Source organism: Poeciliopsis prolifica, unplaced genomic scaffold (assembly GCF_027474105.1).
Source record: "Poeciliopsis prolifica strain line A6 unplaced genomic scaffold, Auburn_PproV2 SCAFFOLD046, whole genome shotgun sequence".
Lineage (NCBI taxonomy): Eukaryota > Metazoa > Chordata > Actinopteri > Cyprinodontiformes > Poeciliidae > Poeciliopsis > Poeciliopsis prolifica.
In genome coordinates, this window is record NW_026562421.1 from 3,455,482 (window position 1) to 3,475,799 (window position 20,318).

Consider the following 20,318-nt stretch of genomic DNA (forward strand, 5'->3'; position numbering starts at 1 on the left):
TGATGTCAGCATTTCTCTGCTTTTAAAGCTTTATTTCACTTATTTCCAGATATATGAAACAAATCTGTATTTACTGAAATTAATACTTGAGATCTGTACTTGCTTTTAGTGCTTTAGGTCTGGTGGATTTTTTTTAAAGAATATATAAACATGTCAGAACAGATTTTTCTAGTTTCATTAAATTTTTATTTGCTAAAAACCCAAAATAATAGTCAAAGTTAAGAGTTGTGAGCTGGAGGAGAGCACTCAGTGGTTCCACAGTCACAAGGTGCCCTTTGGTTTAAATCTGCTTTCCCATAATCCCCGTGGTCAGCCTGCAGGCGGACATGAGGCTCAGTGTCTGGCTGAGAAGAGCGTCTAGCTTTCAGGGTCGGTGGAAACCCGCCTCAGTCCAGTTAAAGCTGCGTCTCTTTGGGCCGAGTTCAGGGGAAGCGTGTTGGTGCTGAGGCGGTGGTCCCTGGCCTGCTTTGCTGTGTTTCATGTCTGGTTTTAGCTCATTACAGAAACAATCAATGCTTTTGACTCGCCGCTCGTCTGGGTCTAAAAATGCTCAAGTGCCGCCGGCAGTTCCTGCAGGAAACGCCGGATTTCAATACCACTTAAGATTCAAATGCACTTATTATCGGTTTCAACTCCAGTAATTATGAAGAAATCAGCAGATACATTTTAATACTATTAACAGCATAACATGTTTATCTGGATCAGTCCCTGATTTGAAAAAAACTCCAGGTCAGGTATTAGTGACAGTGTTTCTGATCCATGAGGGCGGATCTATTCAGTCTAATTCTTTACTTTTATTATTTATTTTACATTATATTTATAATAATTAATTGCACTTTCTGAACCATTTAAAAGAAGGTCTGTTGCTGTTTATTTTGACATGTTTTTGCCAGTTTATTAAACTCACTGAGCAAATTAAAGTTGGGTTGTTTTTGTGCATCTAAGAGGGCAGTACTGGTGCACAGGTGTCAAATACATTAGTATTTCAGAACGTTTCTTGAAACTAATAACCATTTACAGCCAGGTCAGCTGTTTTTCTGTGCCAGATCGGTATCGGCTGATTCTAAACCTCAGATATTGGTATCAGAAGTGGAAAAAGTGGATCAGTGCATCCCTAATTTTGTCCCAGTGGAAGCAGTAGAGAACAGATCTTTCTGGACACGTGTTTTAGACTCAGAGCAGCTTTAAAAGTAAGTACACCCTCTGAAACGTGCACAGCTGCCCTGAAACCTGGCAAACCGTCATCCAATTAGCGCTGGTGATTTTATTTCAATGCTCTTTAACTCTGTCTCCAGATGGAGAGTTAAAAATGGGACCAGCATTTATTTAGTCACATTATTTTTGAATGAAAACATCTTATTTTATGTCTTCCTCATGAAATCAGACATCTTTGAGGCTTTCCTGATAACTCCGCTGATATTTGTACATGCTTATGCGACAGCTACTCAAATGTTGCACTGTTCTGAAAACAAAACTCATGCACATAACAGGAAACTGATCTGCAGGGTCATAATAGACAGGTGGAGGTTTTACCCTGTATTATTTCTCTGAAGATATCTATTATTCTCACATAAGGACTGTTAGTTCTATACCTGAAGTGTAAATAATTAGAAGTTTTTCCAATAAAAGGAGAAATGTAGGTGAAATGTTTGAAGGTAATGTAGGCCAGTGTGTCAGTGCAGGAAGCGGTTATGTGATCATGACCTACTTGTGGCGAGATCTTCCTGTGTGGCCCGTTACCCAATCGGCATTGCTTGAGGTGGAGGCGCAGATAAAAGCAGCTACGGCTCAGTGAAATAACGCTAGCACAAAGAAAAACGTGTCACCATTCATCATTGGCAGGAATACGGCGCTGCGTTCTTGGGTTAAAGAGCAACAGGTCGTCTTCGTGCATCAGGTTCATCCAGGGAGCCAGAATCTCAAGTTTAGATAAAATACCTTCACGTTTCTTTCCGTTACAAATGTATCCCCTTTTTTGTGTTATTTAAATTTTTCAAATAATAGTTTTGCATATTAAAATGAAAAATCTACCAAACCAGTTTGGCCTTTTGTGCCAAGCTTGTCTAGTCATGTTTATTTGTGTAACACATTTCAGCAAAAAGCAGGTCAAAGTGCCTTAGATCAGAAAGACGTCATAAACTCACCAAATTATGAAGCAACCAATAAATACTACATTGTATTGTTGGGTGGATCATTTCTACGGGAGTGGATGTTGTACTGTCTTAAAAAAACAAGGTTTTCTTTTTTATAATCAGGTTTTCTTTGCTTAAATCTCTTTACAATTATTGAAAAAAAAGAACAAAATTTAGATTAATTCTTGTTTATTTGAAATATGACCATTATAGGGCCTCACTTTCACAACCACTGAACCTCTTTCTACTTTATCTAAATAAATGTTTTTTTTCATGTCTTAATTTCAATGTTGACTATTTTAAAACAACTTTAGTTGTTTCAAAGTTGCTTTATACTAAACTTTTCTTTGTTTCTGTTAGTTTAAATGTTTGTTTTTTTTAAATAAAAGATTTAAGTGATTACAGTGAAATCACGTTAGAAAACCTGAAACCAAAATCTTCCAGCTCAGTCGGCTCGCTCTGAAACACCCAGCAGTGTGTGTGTGTGTATGTGTGCGTGTGTGTGTGTGTGGGTGTGTGTGTATGCGTGTGAATGAGGCTACTAGGCTAAAAGATTGTGTTATGATGCAGCTGAAGTTGCGTGTGTGTGACCGCTGCACCAGATGTAGGCCATCTGGAAACAAAACCGCACATTAAAAACGCAGAAAGGCCGTTAAACAGGGAAGCTCAGTTGAATGCTTCCCAGCGTCAACATTAACGGCGTTTATTTATGCAGTCATGCAAAAACTCTTACAAACCAGGCTGACACAGATCCATCCCTGTAATTCATGAATACATATCGGCTCACAATAACTGATTTTTAAAAAAGCAAAATATATTATGAATATATTAAGATTTTCCTTCATAATATGTTTTTTGTAGAATGAGATCAGGCTTTGCTATTACATACAGTATGTATGTAACGTAGATGCTGAAAGCTGCTTCTCATGTTTGGTTCTGGGATGCAGATCAGACCAGAAGCAGAAGACCTGCGAGATCTGGAAGGTTGATGCAACAACAGCAGATCTTTATAAACTCTTGAGTTCGGTATTGTAATTTTTTGCGTGCTTGTTTGCTTTGGTGCAGCCATAAAACCATTTGCGTCATCGCTCTGATGCAGACAGCGAGTATCCTGTCCTAAATAGCAGAGGTTTCTAGGTTAGTGTCAGAGCAAGGTTTTACTTTTTCACATCACTTTTTGGTCTAAATTATAAAACCGAAAACTCTTGTACATGAATACATAATATCGGTTTTATTGGGGTAGATTCTCAACTTGAATCACCATTTTTGAAAGTCTTGTCTGCTGCCCTAAATGGAGAGCAGACTGCCTGCCTGACGGCTCATGCACAGGCTGGCACGTGCCTTAATGTGTGGCGACTTTGTCTCGCAGCTCTGTCTGTCTGCGTGAGGATTGGGAACAAACGGAGCTTTAGCTGAGAGCTGCGGCTGCTCAGGTTCAGTGATTAGGCCAGGAGTTGGACAGGAAGCAGCAAAAGTTCGCTGAACGCCATGCAACAGCTAACAATATTTTAAACACATTTTAACCAACAAAGCTTGTTTCTCTCTCTGACCTTTAACCTTTTAGTGGCTGAGATGCCAAAGGAAGTTGGTAAAATGTGTATCAATTTAAGCTACATTTTCAAATTCAGCAGGCTTATTTCAAATATCGTTCATCCCTGTATTTATAATTTAAACAAATTATTTGCAGCAATATTTTTTTCTTTTCAGTCAATTCTCCTGCATCAAACTTAACAAATATTTTTGCAATCTTTAGCTGAGAATTAGAAATGTTATTGAACCTGTAAGTCAGATTTATTTATTTATACTTAGTTTGTTTTTTTGGTTTTCTTTTTGCAAATTTTGCACATAAAACCTGATTTGATTGTTTTGCAAATTTGTAGAGACTCTATTTGTTCGGAGTTGAAACTTTAGAGGTTTTAGAAATTACAGGTATATAAAGCTTCTTTGAATATGTCTGATTTATAACAATGTTCAGTAATTATGTGTTGGTTCAGTCTGATGCCTCTTGCTTCAATGTTTACTATGTGGTGAAAATGTAAGTAAAAAGAACCAATTTTTAAAAATAACTTAGAACTGATTAGCAATCTCCAGATTGATCAAATAAATCTGTTCTTATTTTGTTTCATTTCTGATACAGAAATAAGATTGCAGTGAGACAAATATAGTTTTACTAGCTGGTAAATGGAGAAGAAAACTCCACACAGAAAAGTTCTGACTGAGATTCAAAGTGGTTTTATCTTCTAAGAAATCCCAGATCTGAAAAAACACCTGTGGCCTAAAAAGCCTCTTCTTACCCAACCAACATTTCCGACTTTGCTCAGACAATTTAATCAAACAGCAGCAGCTATTTTCTGTTGGAGAGTGGTGAATTATATTTGCAGCTGGGGTTTTTTTTGGTTTCTTTCAGCCTTCAGAGCTGCAGCTCACGTTGTCCTTCGTGTCCAGCTGTTAGCCGTCGCTCCGCTCAGCTCAAGACGCTTTGCGGCATCCGTGACTTCTCACACACAGTTCCTGACGCGTAGCTGACGTCGGCGCGCGTCACAGTCAGCCTTCAGCAGCCAGACTCTGGTGCCTTCAGCACATGTTGAAGCTGCCGGGCCTTCGGAGATAAACGCTGAAGCTCCTTTCTCCGTTTTCTTCTTCCTTTTTTGTATCATTAACTGCTCTAAAACTTAGTCCTCCAAAAGTTTCAGTTTGCTCCTTATTTTTTTTATTCTTTGCATCCAAAGCGATGAAGTTTCTTCTTCTCTTTGAAAAAGATGTGGTTCAACTGTTGATGTGATTTGCACAAATTAGTGCATTTCTACTTTATTGTGAAAACAGAAAAGACTAAATACAAGTAGAGGTCTGAGATGATGAACACAGTTAGTTTCCTGCTCACTTGTTTGTTTTAAATCTGCATTTTAGGGTCCAAATGATCCAGAGTTACTGTAACTATGTCAACAAACCCAAAATATGTGCTGCACAGGGCAAAAGACGAGCTGAATTTATCAGACTATAAAGAGCTGGGGACGTTTGTACACTAACTATTTAAAATATGATTTTAAAGCAGTTGATTATAACCAAATGCTGTAAATGCAACTCAAAGAAATGACAAAATGAAGATGTTGGACTGAAAAGACTGTAGTTTTGTTTCCACATTGATACTTTTCTTCCTTCTTTTTGTCTAATCTGGGTTATTTTGCCATCTGGAGAATATTTACAACCCAGTAATTAAGTGTCTAATTAGGAGTCGGCCTTTACAATATCGTTTATCATTTATTGTGATACATTTTTTATCATAAGAATTTTGATTTTTTTGTGCTCCTGCTAAATTCCAATGAATGTGTTTTAAAATCTGCCTTTATTGTTGGGATTACTTGTTCTACTTTCTCCACTGTTTATGAGAGCATCAATAAATATTAATACATTGTAAAATGCAGTTTAGTGACAAAATCACTGTTTATGTGACTGGCGTTTTGCAAATGTGTTAAGGTCTGTTAATGAAATGTTTTTCCTCTCCAGGTTTCTGCTCCAGTGTTTGGAGGATTTGGACGCAAGTCTCCGAAAACTCAACTCCCGCCTTTTTGTGATCCGGGGCCAACCAGCAAACGTTTTCCCGCGCCTCTTCAAGGTCGGCACAGAGAGGCAAACGCCGCCAACACAGGGGTGTCCAAACGTTTTGTCACATGTGCCATAGTTGTTGAGACAAAATTAGCTGCAGGTCAAAAATAAAAAAACATTTTTGACCTGCAAATTGTGTGGGCCATTGTAGATGTAAAGTAATTGTAAAAAATCAATTTCTGCCAGACAAACTCAGAAACTGAGATTCAGCAAAACAGTTTTCTACAAAGAAAATGTCAAATTTTTATTTTTGGAGTTTTTCTGAATTTCAAAAGTCAAATATTTAAAATTTTTGAAACTCATAAATTTCCAAGTTTTTTTGTAGAACATTTTTGAGATTATTCTCAAAATGTCAGAGTTTGTTGGTGAAGATGTACCATATTTTCCCCACGCTTTGAACAAGGCGGCTTACAGCCCAGTGCTGCTTTTCTGTGGATTTTTCTTCAACCAGCAGGGGGCTCTTCAGCAGGAAGTGAATCATTGGAAGTCAAATTTGGATTTCATCTTGATTTTAGATTGGTTATAAAAAGACAAACAGTGTTGTACTTTACATTTCATATTGTAAGAACATTAGAAATTAAAACACTTTGCATCAACGGGCCAAATTTGGATCAGCCCAAGCGCCATTAATGGCCCTCGGGCCACACTTTGGACACCCCTGCTCTGACACATTCTTGCCTGTAAACCCACAGTCTGTGTTCTGGTTTTGGTTTCTCTAACACACACACACAGAGTTTGTTGACATGATTTTCTGTCATTTGTGATCTCTGCGGCTCAGGAATGGAAGATTTCCCGGCTGACCTTTGAGTACGACTCGGAGCCGTTTGGGAAGGAGCGGGACGCCGCCATCAAGAAGCTGGCCATGGAGGCGGGGGTGGAGGTCATCGTCAAGATATCACACACACTCTACGACCTGGACAAGTGAGACCTCGCTAAGAAAATGAGTCATTTTATAATAAAACCTCAGCCTTTCAGGTTATTTATTTATCTGTAATGAAACATTAAAATCCTGAAGTGGCTTAATATCAAGTGTTCAAATTTAGTCATATTAAAAATGTTGAACATCTGATAAAGGCCTGTATTTTTATTTTATTTTTTTAAACATATTCAGATTTAATATTTAGTTTAATAGTGGAAAACAATATAAACCAATAAAATTAAAATACTGAAACTGTGGTGCAGAAATTCTCCATACATATGAGTAAATGCATGTATGTTAATCCTACTTAAGATGGGATTAAAATATTTTAAGCAATCTCAAATATTACAATATTTCTAAGAAAAGCCCAAGTCTTCTTAGATTTTGAAAGAAGCTGTTCTACCAATATCCATGAATCAGTTTGTGTGAAAAATATGAAATAATCTCTTAAATTAATTTAGTTTGAACCAGATCTTTGCTTTGCAACATGGAAAAAAAATCTAAAACATCCTGAAAAAATCCAACAAGAAACAGATAAAAACGGAAAATCATTGGCCTAGTCAAATCCCAGGTGTTGATCTCAATAAGATGCGATGGAACGACTTGAAACATTCTGAACGGGCAAGAAACACAATCCTATTGATTTCTTTTGCTTAATGGATAAAGAAATGTTTATTTTTGTTTTTAAAATGCAATAAAATTTCTGTATTTTTAAATAAATGAAGTTAAATATTTTAACAGAACTTCTTAAAGCAGGTTTCACAACTTCTGTGCCATAACTAGCATGTTTGTTTTTCTCCATTTCCCCGTCTGAAGGATCATCGAGCTGAACGGCGGACAGCCTCCTCTCACCTACAAGCGTTTCCAGACGCTGATAAGCCGGCTGGATCCGCCCGAGATGCCGGTGGAGACGCTGTCCGACGCGCTGATGGCCGGCTGCGTCACGCCCGTCTCCGAGGACCACGGGGAAAAGTACGGCGTCCCGTCGCTGGAGGAGTTGGGTGAGGAAACAAACGACCAAAGCATATCATCCTCCTCATTCATTTTCAGTTCCATAAAAGAAAATATTTCAGGAAACCCAAATCTGCTTTTATTGAAACGGAAAGCAGTTTTAAAGAGACAGTGACCCAAGTCTGGTTCTTACTGCTGACAATCAACAGAATGCTTTTATTTTTTCATCTGGGCCCAAAACAATTTGTAAAGCTCATTTCTGTCTTTAAGAGCATTTTTTTAAAATATATATGTTTTAGCTCTGGATCTACATTGATTTTACTTCATTTCGTTACTTATTTAATTAGAATTATTTATTATTGTTGAGCTGCAGAAACTGTAATTTTGTTGTAGTTCAGACATTTTGATTATTTTGAACGCTGCTGGTTCTCTAGTGTTGTATATATTTATTTTGTAAACTTTTAAAAGGAAAAATTGGAAGCAATAACAACAAAACATCTTTCCTTAATAAAAGCATTAAGCGCCTTCAGTCCTGTTTATCTATTTAAAGCGTTTTTCTATTGGATTATTTAGGTTCAGCTGCTTAGAGGAACCTTCCAGATGCCTGTTTTCCATTCACAGATCTTCAGTTCATTCATATATTTAGCCGCCTGCAGCCATCTGCAGTTTACACCTGTTCAACCCGACTCTCACTGATGCACCAGCCATTAAGCGTTAGCTGCACGAGGTCTCTGTGCAGGTTTTAACCTCACAGCCTGTGATTTATCCCTGAAATGAACCACAGGCCACGTTTAGCCTGCTTATCCCGACTCCGTCCAGACGTTAAGTTTTCCGTTCAGAGATCCGGGATCCCAGATCCTGGCACCATCTGCTCGCTGCAGCCGCACTGCACTGTGGGAAACGGCGCCATCTGCTGCTCAGAACCCTTTGCGCTTTATTTCTAACTCAGAATGAAGCTCAAAACTCTCTGTTCTGTAGATGATTCACCAGCATTTAGGTGTGTAATGCTGCAACAATAAATGACCACGCCTTGCTGCGCCTGCATGCTTTAACAGAAAGAAGAGCTGTGTGTCAGTTTTTTCATTCATAGTGACGTACTTCTGTGTTTTGTACAGAGTTTGTACATCAATTTCAATGAAAGTTAGAAATATAGAAGTTTTATTATGGAAAAATAGAATCTTTCTCTTCTCACCTGGACTTTATTAAAAATCTGAGTTTTCCTCAATATAAGGTTTGTTTTATATTGATATGTAAATAACTTCCTCCATTTTTTATTTTTCATACAGCAGTTTTAGGTTTTTGTCCAACTCTTCAATCTTTTTGGTTTAACGTTTTGGTCTCCAGACATCCTCACATCAGGGACTAAAACTCGTTTTGTTTCCTAAAGGATCCAGTTTGAATATCAAACCACTCTCAAAATAAAGTCTTCAAAAATGTCATTTAAATGATCAGTTGTGTTTAATTTAATGTAGTTTTGTTTACTCAGCAAAACTACATGATTTTTTTTCTGACATTTGAATGCTGGACGTTCTAATTAAGGTGATTTAAATGAATATTTTTCAGGTTTCGACACTGAGGGCCTCCCTTCAGCTGTGTGGCCTGGAGGAGAGACTGAAGCTCTGACTAGGATAGAGCGCCATCTGGAGAGAAAAGTCAGTATTACACCCTCATGTTACCTTTGGGATTACTTATCCTTTATTTATTTAGCTTAAATTTCTACAAGATAATGTGACATCCTCACTCCAGTTGATGAAAATAGTTTCTGTTAAATATATAAATTTGTTTCTGACAGTAAAGTTTTTATCAAAGAATCATTTCTATGACTTGTCTATTTATGTATTGTTTTTTTTTTTATTTCTTTTGCATTTATGTTTTGGGTTTTTTTTCAGCATTGTGAGGTTTTTTCACTCATGAAAAGGTTAAACTTTTTTTATTACTTAATGTGTGAGAAAAAAGCAAAGACATTTTTAAATTTCAGTTTTTTTTCTACTTTTCGAACTCAGAAATTTTATTTTGAACATTTTTGAGCTTAAACTCAAAATTACTGTGAATGTTCTCCTTTTTTCTGTCTGCAATGGCGCTACTAATAACATTATTGTAGGAATAACCATCACACCTAACAAGTTAGAGCAGCAAACAGAAATTTCTCAATTTTAGAAACGATCTTTTGAGAGATTTTTCAGATATTGACCAAACATGTCTGATCACATCTTTATTTGGGTTCATCTCGTCTCTCTGCCCAGGCGTGGGTGGCTAACTTCGAGCGTCCCCGGATGAACGCCAACTCGCTGCTGGCCAGCCCGACGGGCCTCAGCCCGTACCTTCGCTTCGGCTGCCTCTCCTGCCGCCTCTTCTACTTCAAACTCACCGACCTCTACCGCAAGGTTGGTCCCCAACTCACAGCACGCTGCAGAACGACCCATTTATTGAGTTTTGCAACAACCGTTCTTAAGAACAGAACAGAATGCAATTATCATCTGTTGTCCCACAATGGGGAAATTTCTTTGCAACAGCAACAAAGTGAATAACAGCAAATATACTCACAAAAATTGAAAATACAATATTCATAAAAACAGAATGAATAAAAAAATACCATACAGTAAAAGGAAAAATTAAAGTAAATGTGACTTTTTGTTAGTGTGCTGGATGAATCACAGACTATAACTTCATTTCAATTAAGAATAAGGAATTAGAAATACTGCCACCTTCCAATTTGTGTGACTATTTTGCAGTAAATTCACTCTCAATGATGCATTAGTGCTAAAAAAAGAAAAAGAATCTTGATTTTGTGAGAATTTTGTTTTTCTTCCTAGATTTAGTTTCTTTGTTGTGACTTTTTAGCAACAAGAACAAGATTTGTTTCAGTCCTGCTTTGTTTTGCCAAGTTTATTAAACGGCCCTCGTGTGAATTTTAATTAGAGCCACTGAATGTTTTAGATCCATATTACTAATAAATCACATTAAATTAAATCAGGGAAAATTTCTTCATTTTTAAATCGTATCACCATCGACAGCCTAAGGAACAAATTTTAACCAGTAATAAATGGCCAAATTAAGGTAAAACTGCAGAAATCAAAGTAGCATGAATAACCAGTTTTTTTCCATCTCTGTTTAAACGGCTTCAGGTAAAAAAGAACAGCTCTCCTCCGCTCTCGCTGTACGGACAGCTACTTTGGCGCGAGTTCTTCTACACCGCGGCTACCAACAACCCACGCTTCGACAAGATGGAGGGAAACCCCATCTGCGTCCGCATCCCGTGGGACAAGAACCCCGAGGCGCTCGCCAAGTGGGCCGAGGCCAAGACCGGCTTCCCCTGGATAGACGCCATCATGACTCAGCTGAGGCAGGAGGGCTGGATCCATCACCTGGCCCGGCATGCCGTGGCCTGCTTCCTCACCAGAGGAGACCTGTGGATCAGCTGGGAGGAAGGGATGAAGGTGAGGAATGCCAACTCCACTTTCACAGAACTATTTTGATCAAGAAGGAACAGCTTCCTGAGACAAACTCAGAAATGACAATGAGACATTTTGCTGCTGCAGGTTTTCGAGGAGCTGCTTCTGGACGCAGACTGGAGTGTGAACGCGGGCAGCTGGATGTGGCTGTCCTGCAGTTCATTCTTTCAGCAGTTTTTCCACTGCTACTGCCCCGTGGGCTTCGGCCGGCGCACCGACCCCAACGGGGACTTCATCAGGTGGGTACCTTTCCTGTCATCGCCCATTGGGTGCCAACAACTGATTCCAACCACATGGATGCTGCCCTCCCTCTGTCCCTCTCTCTCCAGAAACCAGATATTATTAGGTTACTGAAAGCAATAGGACCTTAAACTGGATCCAGGAAGTAATAGGTTTATTTCGCAAAATGTTTGCAAAGTTTTCTAGACTTGCTTTTTTATCTTTAGTTTATAAACTGAGGCTCAGATCAGGCAACTATTCAACTGCACAGGCCAAACTAAAGCATAGCAAGAGAGAGAGATGGGGGGATAAATGTGGAGCCTCCAGATTTCTGGGTAAGTGATGAGATAGAATAAAACTCCTTAAACTTTTTGCTATTTTCTTGTTTTGCCATCATTTCATCTTTCCGTCTGTCCCAACTTCAGTACTGTAGTCTTGGGATGTCAGGCATGTCTTTTCTAACAACCTCAGTTCTCTCTGTAATTTTTAATTGTTTGTGAGTGTTGGTGATTGTGAACTCGCACACATCAGTAGGTTCATACCTGTTGCTAGCAGATGACTCTCTGCAGAGACATAGATTATTTCCTCTCTTTTTTTCTGGATGTAGCTCTGTGTTTGTGTTTTTGGCTCATCTGTTTTTTATGCGGGGGTTTGGGGGAAAAGTTCAGCTGTCCCTCTCCCCTCTGTAGATTGTAGATGATTGCTTTTAAGTTGATTGGCCGTTCTCCAGCCCCCTCCTTCCACCCAGGCGCAGTCTGGGCCGCCCGGCTCCAGACCGCCCTGGGGTAGAAGTTGGAAATCCAGCTGAGAAATCGGTGGCCGTTTTGTTCTGATTCTACCTGTGCAACCCGGGACTTGCTCACGCCCCAGCGGCGCCTTCTGGGCAGGTTTGTGACTCGGTAGCGTCTCATTTCGTCAAAAGGGACTCTGACCGCTTGGTAGGGAAATGCAAACGCCTTGCCTGCGTTCGCTAGGTAGAGCTCTGTGAAGCATTTCCCGGAGGGTAGCGAGGAGAGGCGTTGGACCAGCTGTAGCTCTGCCATCGCAGTGTTGCACGGGTGGCGCTGGTACTCGTTACCTGCGCGGTGCCACGCGAGCCGGTCCATTGTCCAGGCGCTGGGCAAAGCCCCTCGTCCAGCCCTTTGTGAAATGTTCAGTGGCGCTCTGCTTAGGTGAATGCAGCCTTGTTGGTTCCGGTGGGCCTGGAGCAGCGGCTGGCTTTATGCTGAGAAACGGGCATGGGTTAGGTCACCTAGTTGCCTCACACTGTGGTACCACCAAATGAAGCAAAATTAGTCATGTTGCAAGTACTAGAATTGTTTTTAATGCGATTCATGCAAAAACTTTCTCACTTATACCCAAAAATACACAAAAAACAAACATTAAGCACCTTAAATAGTAACTTAAATCGGTTCAACATGTGATAGTTGTTATATTTATTTGTAATAATGAGAATTTTTCTCATTTATGTCCTAAAAACACAAGAAAAACAAACATTAACTGCCTGAAAATTAGGAGATGCTAGGTTTGCAAAAATGCTAAAGTGCTAATTAGAACATTAGCGCAAAGTAAGAAGACTTCAATTTTTTTACTAAAGTCAAAAATAAGAAGTAGCAAAGAAATGACTCTAGTAAGACTAAAAAAATATTTGATAAAATCTATTCAAGTACTGAGTAACTGATCAAATTATCAATCACTTAATAATTCAAATTACATAATCAGGTGGACCAAAATATAAAGTTAAGTAGAAATGTTGGTATTGTAATGATGGAAATGACAGTAATTCACATAAATAACAAAAAATAATCAGGCAAAAGAAAATGTTTCCAAATCAGTTTCTTTCAGTAAAAAAAACTTATAAAACTTAAATAAATACTGCAGGTCTGTTATTGGTGATTTTTTTTTAATTAAAATATGTTCACGTGAGAATAAAAAAAAAAAAAAAACAGAAATTTTACTCAAGTGCATTGAAATCACTCAAGTAAAAGTATAATAAAAATACTCCTAAAAGTAATTAAAACTATGTTACTCAAGTAAATGTAAATGGTTTCTAAGTAAATCTCCTAGAGCTTCGTATCACAGTGTGCTGCCTTCCTAAAAACAAAGTGTGTAGAAAGTGTAGGCTCCGCCCCCAACACCACCTGCTGTTCCCTTCCAGGACCGCTCGCTACTAGCAGGTCGCGGATCTTCCTGGCAAAAGGGTTGTGGTCCTTTTTGGTGAAATGAGGGGGCTCCCTAGTGGGCCGGCCCAGAGCGTGGCGCTGTGCCGTGGGGAGGAGACAGTCAGCAGGGGGGCTATGGGCCCGCTGACCACTTAAAAGTTAACCACCACAGTCTGGGGGATGGGGAGCATGAGTGAGCTCTTTTCTCAGTCCACCACTGTCTGATCGTGGGGGATAAAGTTTGGAGGGAGGGAGGGCAGGCGGGGGCCTGGAGCTGCGAGGTATAATGGGAAACTTCTGTCATCGACAACGAGTGTGGAGCATCTTTCCTCTAACGACTGGCAGAGTTTTAGATGTTTTATTAACAAAGTATTAGGGGTGCACCGATTTTATCAGCCAGCCGATTCATAAGAGCGATTTCCTCAGTTTGGGGAGTTTGGTGATGAATCTTACTGACATGTGAAGCCGATCTTATTTACCTCAGCAAAGGTCTGAAAATCGGCTGCTGTCTTCTTCTCTCCTGTTAGAGGTGTGACTGTTAGCCCCGCCCCCAGGTGACAGCCGCACGTTTGCTGTTAACAATAGTCACTATTAGCAACTCAGAGATTTTTCTTGCTACATTTAGAGCCACTTCAGGCAAAATTAAATAGCCTTTTTAAAGATTGGTGATCGGCCAGAAAACTGCAATCAGTGCACCTCTAAGGAACGTTGATGAAAAACATTTAAACATGGCAGATGAATAGATCCGAGTTCAAACATCAAAGGAATCAAGCAAACTTTTTTTTTTCAGCGAGAAAACAGTTTTTATTTTTTTTTATTTTATTTTTTTTTTGATGGCAGAATTTTCCCAGCATACACCTGCTCTGGTCGGGGTGGCGGGAGGGCGGGTGGGGTCAATGCTCTCTGCTTTCTAACCGCGTGTTACAGTAGACGTCTCCTAGCATCTTCTACTCAATCGGCAGTGGTCTCTCTCTCTCTCTCGAGTGGTGGTGCGATCTCCGCAGCGAGCGGAGCGTCGTCCGTCACGGGCGTGCGTGTCGGCCCACTGGGCCGGACCACACCGACCCCCACCCCTCTCTGCACAGTTCCACTCGCCCCCCCTCCTTCTGTCCTGTCAGTCTCCCCTCCTGGGACTAGGTAAGGTTGGACCGAGTCCAGTAGGTAGGTGGCCTCTCTTTGTCACACTGAGCGACTCCTGGCAGCTCAGCGACTCAACGCTATTGTGAGAAGTTGATATTTTTGGTTTCATCTCTTGGAGGATTAGACTTTTCCTATTGTCAGTGGTGTGGCTGTTGTCACCGTAACTTACAGTAAATGTGTTCAGGACCACAGCCCCTCGTTTTCCATCAGGTTTGGAGCTTCAGTACTCACTCTGCACCGGCATCGTATCTCACTGCAGAGCCAGAAATGCTCAAAAATGAGTTTCAGAATGGAAGAAAAAAGATTTTCTGCTTGAGCTCTCTAGCACCGCAGCATTACTGTGCAGCATTGTGGTTGTATCTCTCATTTTGTAGAAGCTATTTTCCATAGATGATGGCCACCCTGCTCCGATTAATTAGAACACACTGATGGGCGGCAAAGTAAAACACATTTTCCTTAACACCGATAGAAAATAGAAAATGTGTTCATACATTTTTACAGCTATAAAACTTAAATTAAGACACATTTTTGTTCACTGTGAAGTCAGTTGAGTACGATACTTCTTCCCATTTGGCAAAAGCAAGAGCATCTAATGTCGTCTTGTGCTTCCAGGCGATACTTACCTGTTCTCCGAGGTTTTCCCGCCAAGTTCATCTACGACCCCTGGAACGCCCCAGAGTCCGTTCAGGCGGCAGCCAAGTGTATCATCGGAGTCCATTACCCAAAACCCATGGTGCACCACGCGGAGGCCAGCCGGCTCAACATCGAGAGGATGAAGCAGATCTACCAGCAGCTGAGCCGATACAGAGGCCTGGGTGAGGAAACGAAGTCGTTGCTGTTTGAGGATCTGATGTAGTCAAAGTAAATCAGAAAAGTATCATGCGCAACAAATGGCACAACGTTCTGGTGTACGTGTGGCCATTTATCATGAAAAATGTTAAATCGAATATTACTAGAAATACTTATTTGTACATTTTGATGTCAGTTCGCCTCAGTTTAATATAAAAAGGACAAACATGGGAATATTTTTGTGTTTTAATAATTTTCACGCATTGATAGTTGCCCAATAATCGAACACACGCAGATATTCTCAAAAAAAAAACTTTTTAAAATATTTCTTAAATATTCAAGATGTGTTTCTGTTTTCCAGGCCTGTTAGCTTCTGTTCCCTCCACAAACGGGAACGGAAACGGAGGAATGATGGCCTACTCTCCAGGAGAGCAGCAGTCAGGGACCAACAACAACAATTCACACTGTAAGAGATCAAGGAACAAAATATTAGAGTTTTTATCGTTGCCTAGGGTCCGTTTGAAGACATTTTTCTCTTATTTCAGTGCCTGGAGTGTCAGGAAGCTCGGTGGCCACAGGGAACGGAAGCGGGAGCATTTTATTTAACTTTGACAGCGAAGAACAGACGGGGCCCAGCAGAGTTGGGCAACAGCAGCGACTTCACACACTGCCACACAACCAACATCAGCAGCAACATGGTAAGAACACTTCTGATGTGAATGTTTCCTGTTAAATATCACTTTTTTATTCTTTATCGGTCTGAATGAGGGACTAAAGGTGGATAAAAACACGACGGCCTGCCGAAAATTTCCCAAAAGACAACAGAGAAAAATGTGTTATATTCAGATAAAACCCAACATTTCGGCCACAGTTTGTCTGGTGCAAAAGTAATGCTACACAGCACAGTAGAAAAGTAATACTGTGAGGCATGGAGGTGGCAGCATGATGCCCTATGTCTCTTCACATGGGACTGGAAATTATGACCAGTTCCAAAAACTACTCAGTTTTGATCCAAAACCTCCGTGAAGAAAAGGAGGGGATTATATTCGTCAGCATTGATCTGAGTCCAAATCATGGACATCTACATCAAAATGAAGCACCTTCATGTTGTGAATGTCATAATTAAGCACAATCTGTGTTGCGTCTCCAGCAGGATACCACTCAGTGCCAGACTCCAGCCAGAACATCACCAGCAGCCGACTCTATCATGAGTTTGCTGTGCCTCAACACCCAGGTGAGAGCTGTGAGCAGATACGATTCTCTTTTGGACTCATTTCTGCCACAAGGGAGCAACACATTTACAGTAGTAGCTTGTTCCTGCATGTTTTCTGTGTGTTCATGCTTCAACAGGCCAAATTTGAATGAGTGGGTCAGTAAAAAGCCTCCGTAGAAGCTAATGACTCACTGATCTGCAGAGGAAACTATTTGAAACATGGAGCTCCTGAAACTCCTGTCTCAGTTCCCTCCAGGTCCTTCCTCTGATGTACGTTTTTCTGCTTGCCCTCTGCAATTTACAGGCCTCCTCCCGCACACCAGGGGCAGCGGCGTCACAGGAAAACGAGAGCGCGAGTCAGAACGGGAAGGGTCGGGGGAAGAGGAGCCGCCGTCCTGCTCTGTGAACAAAATGCAGAGACAGAGTGCAGAGGTACAGAAATCAGCGCTTCTTTTTCCTTCAGCATACAAGAAACATATGCAGGCTTAAATTAATGTATCTAAAATTAAGGCCTTAAAAGTCCTAAAATCATTTAATAAAAGTAAGTATGCAGATGGAGACTTTTAATTTATTTTCTTACAAAATAAAATGTAAAGTACAACACAAAGTGTTTATCTCTTTATGACTGAGCTTTAGCAAAAAGTAAAATCGTCATGTTTAATCAGAGATTTTTGCACCCAAATCAGCTTTTATTTAATTTATTCAACTTGGCTAAATGTAGAAAGGGTTTTGAAAGAAAGTGACCCAAATCCTTTTCTTACTACTGAAAATAAATGTGTTAATTTTAATACAGCAAACGTACAAAATCTACGACGGCGTATTAGGGCCATCACAGATTAAAAAAAGAGCAAATTTCCACCAAAGACATTGAGATTAATCCCAGAGATTTTTTACAAAAATTTGTAAACTTCTGAGTTTCAAATGTTGAAAATATTTCACATAAAAATTCCAAAAAATCAAAAAATTTAAATTGTTTTTCAAGAACATTTGAGATTTTTCTGTTTTTTTTTTTTTTTTTGTTTGTTTTTTTTTGTTGGAGTTTAACTTTTTTGATATTATTTTTTTAACACAAAATCACAAAAATCCCTCTCAAGTTTTGGAACTACAATAAATGTCCATTTGGAAAAAAGTTTAGGCTGCTTTTGACTTAGAGATCTTGGCCCACGTGAGAAAAAGTTTGGTTCTTTCTTCAATGACAGGAGATTATTGATATTATCATTTCACCGTGTATTTTATGTATTCTTCTTTATCAGGACTTTTCTGTCGGGTAAAGGTTTGCATTGCGTTTTCATTGAGTTTGACTCACTTTTAAAAAAGAATAAACTGGAATTAATTCTCACTTCATTATTTTCTGCCACTTTGTCTTTCGTTTTTATCAAGAAACTTGTGGGTTATGTTTCTCCAATTCAGTTAAATTTAGTCATGTAAATGTCACCTCCAGGCACGTCAGGAGAAAACGACAAATAAATGCTGGTGTGACGAAAACAGAAACTTGTTTTAACCTGTAAAAAACTCTGATCTTTCCATCTCAGACTGGAAGTTTTCTTTAATTAGCTTGACAGATACCCAAACAGTCATTTATAATTTATGTATGTGTGTTTGGTTTTGTTACCACAAGAGCATTATGTAACTGATTGAATCAGGAAAGGAACTTTATAGGAGATTATTTTACAGAATTTGAAGCAACTGAAGGCAAAACTTTCACTTGAGGACTTGTGTGTATTTATATGTTAATTACTGCTTTGAGTGTGTTGCTCTTTCAACAACTGGTATTTTTGAGTCTGTTAGCAATGAATCAATCACTAAATTAGCTGATGATTATTTTTAATAATCAGTTAATCACAATTAATTCTTAAAAATAATCATCATTGCTGGTATGATTATTGTTGAGAGTCTGAAGTACAACATCAACTTTAATTGTTCAAGTTCTTATGGGAATACAATGATGCCAAATGTCGCTCTTTGATGGAGTTAGATATTTTTTCCTGCCTCTCTGTGTGGAGCAGAAAGATGAACTTTTATCTTCACCCAGCCTCGTTTTTTTTTTTTTTGCATTATTTTAATGTTTTTAGTTCTAAACACATTTCTGAACATTTTTATCCAACAAAAATAAGATCTCAGATCTGTTTATGTTTCATAAGACACTAAATATCTGAATATATTTAATAAATTATAAATGTTATCAACGTGCTCTATATGCCAGCGTTAAACATAACCTTTGGAAAAGGCCCTATGACTATGAATGTTTTTATTTTCATCCTCTGGATAAACATCAGTCACTGTATGATGTGAACTTTCCTCTCCTACTTCAAAGCAAATATATTCCATTATTTGCAGCCTGTTCACGGTGCAGGGTAGTCATCCATGCAAATGTCAGACCTGTCATGAAGCTGCTCACAATAAAAAATACAAAGCAGATGTTTGTATACAGGAGCTCAAATATGGAAAACAATGGTTCGCATAATGGGCAAAAGCCGTGGAAGTGGGAGTGCAGGAAAAACGCCACCAAACATTTCGGAAATGAAAGATGGTAAAACCATGAAGATTACGTAATGTCTGTTTCGGAAAAAGTATCAGTTTGTGTTTACATTTCAGCTAAAACACATGTTCAGAAATACTTACAGACTTCTCTATAATCAGTGCTAAAACCTTTTTTGTCGTTGTAGATATAAAAAGTTTATTTTATGTGTTTGTTCATCTCTTGAGTTGAACACCGAATGTTTGAAAAAGGAATCCCTCCTTGCCATCACCCTAATCTTTAAGAGCCCCAGTCAGAAACATTAAATTAAAGGATGACTTTCAATTAAACTGCAAAAGCACAAAATATCACCAATTATTTTTGTTCTAGTTTCTAGTGCAAATATCTTAATACAATTGAAATAAGACAAAACGAACATAAAAGTAGCTTTTCAGCAAAATATAAATGCTTCTTTGACATTAATATGAATGAAAAAGTTCTAGTTCTATTGGCAGATTATTTTACCTTTAGTCTTGTTATAAGTGAATTAATGTGGAATTGAAACTGATACTTTTTCCTCAATATTGAAACATTATTGGCTTAAATCAAGCTCATATTTCTTGTTGAAAAGTTAATTGTAAGCTGGCTTTATCTTATTTCTAAGTGTACTAAGATGTTGAACTAGGAACTAGACCAAAATTAATTGGTAACGTTTTGTGATTTTGGAGTGTAAATGTGAATAATTTGGGTCCAAATATATCCCAAACCTGTGTAATCGAACTCGAGAAACCTGTAAATTCCCACAGTACAGTAAATATCTTGCTGTAGACACAGATTCAGAGCTGAGCTATTCCAGGCTGAGTTTCTCCGGTCATGCCTCTGGTTAATAAGCAGCTAACCTGCTATCTGGAGACCAACAACACTCTTCCTCTTTTGCAGTCTGACTGTAGAGTCGGCCTTGCTTGTCTTGCAGCAGCATTTTCAGTGTTAAATGACTTCATATATCCCAAATATGGATTTTTGATTGATTAACATTAGGGCTGGTGTAAACAAATATTTTAGTAGTCTATCAATTATCCTTACGATTAATTGAGTAATTAGATAAAATAAAATATTGGTAAATCTAACATAATAGCCGTATTACTATCACATATCAACATTAGTCTTTGTGAGCATTTGAACAGTAACTTTTCTGCAGTTTATAAAATTAGCCTGTAACAATAATAACTCACTTTCTAAGTGAACCTGAAGACAAGTTATATAAAAATCTGACATTATAT

The 20,318-nt window shown here is 38.9% G+C and overlaps 1 protein-coding gene across 2 annotated transcripts in view; it reads left to right on the plus strand.

The window, feature by feature from the left end:
• Window positions 1–20,318, plus strand: part of LOC129376990 (cryptochrome-1-like) — a 29,485-nt gene that overhangs the window by 4,176 nt on the left and 4,991 nt on the right. The window contains exons 3-14 of one of the 2 annotated variants that reach the window (XM_055056714.1): window positions 5,637–5,745; window positions 6,514–6,656; window positions 7,471–7,655; window positions 9,169–9,257; window positions 9,849–9,989; window positions 10,731–11,042; window positions 11,145–11,296; window positions 15,191–15,393; window positions 15,729–15,833; window positions 15,913–16,065; window positions 16,518–16,601; window positions 16,885–17,012. In XM_055056714.1, the coding sequence (XP_054912689.1) occupies window positions 5,637–5,745; window positions 6,514–6,656; window positions 7,471–7,655; window positions 9,169–9,257; window positions 9,849–9,989; window positions 10,731–11,042; window positions 11,145–11,296; window positions 15,191–15,393; window positions 15,729–15,833; window positions 15,913–16,065; window positions 16,518–16,601; window positions 16,885–17,012 (1,804 nt within the window). The remainder of the gene's footprint in view (window positions 1–5,636; window positions 5,746–6,513; window positions 6,657–7,470; window positions 7,656–9,168; window positions 9,258–9,848; window positions 9,990–10,730; window positions 11,043–11,144; window positions 11,297–15,190; window positions 15,394–15,728; window positions 15,834–15,912; window positions 16,066–16,517; window positions 16,602–16,884; window positions 17,013–20,318) is intronic. The other variant, XM_055056715.1, reaches the window with a different exon arrangement.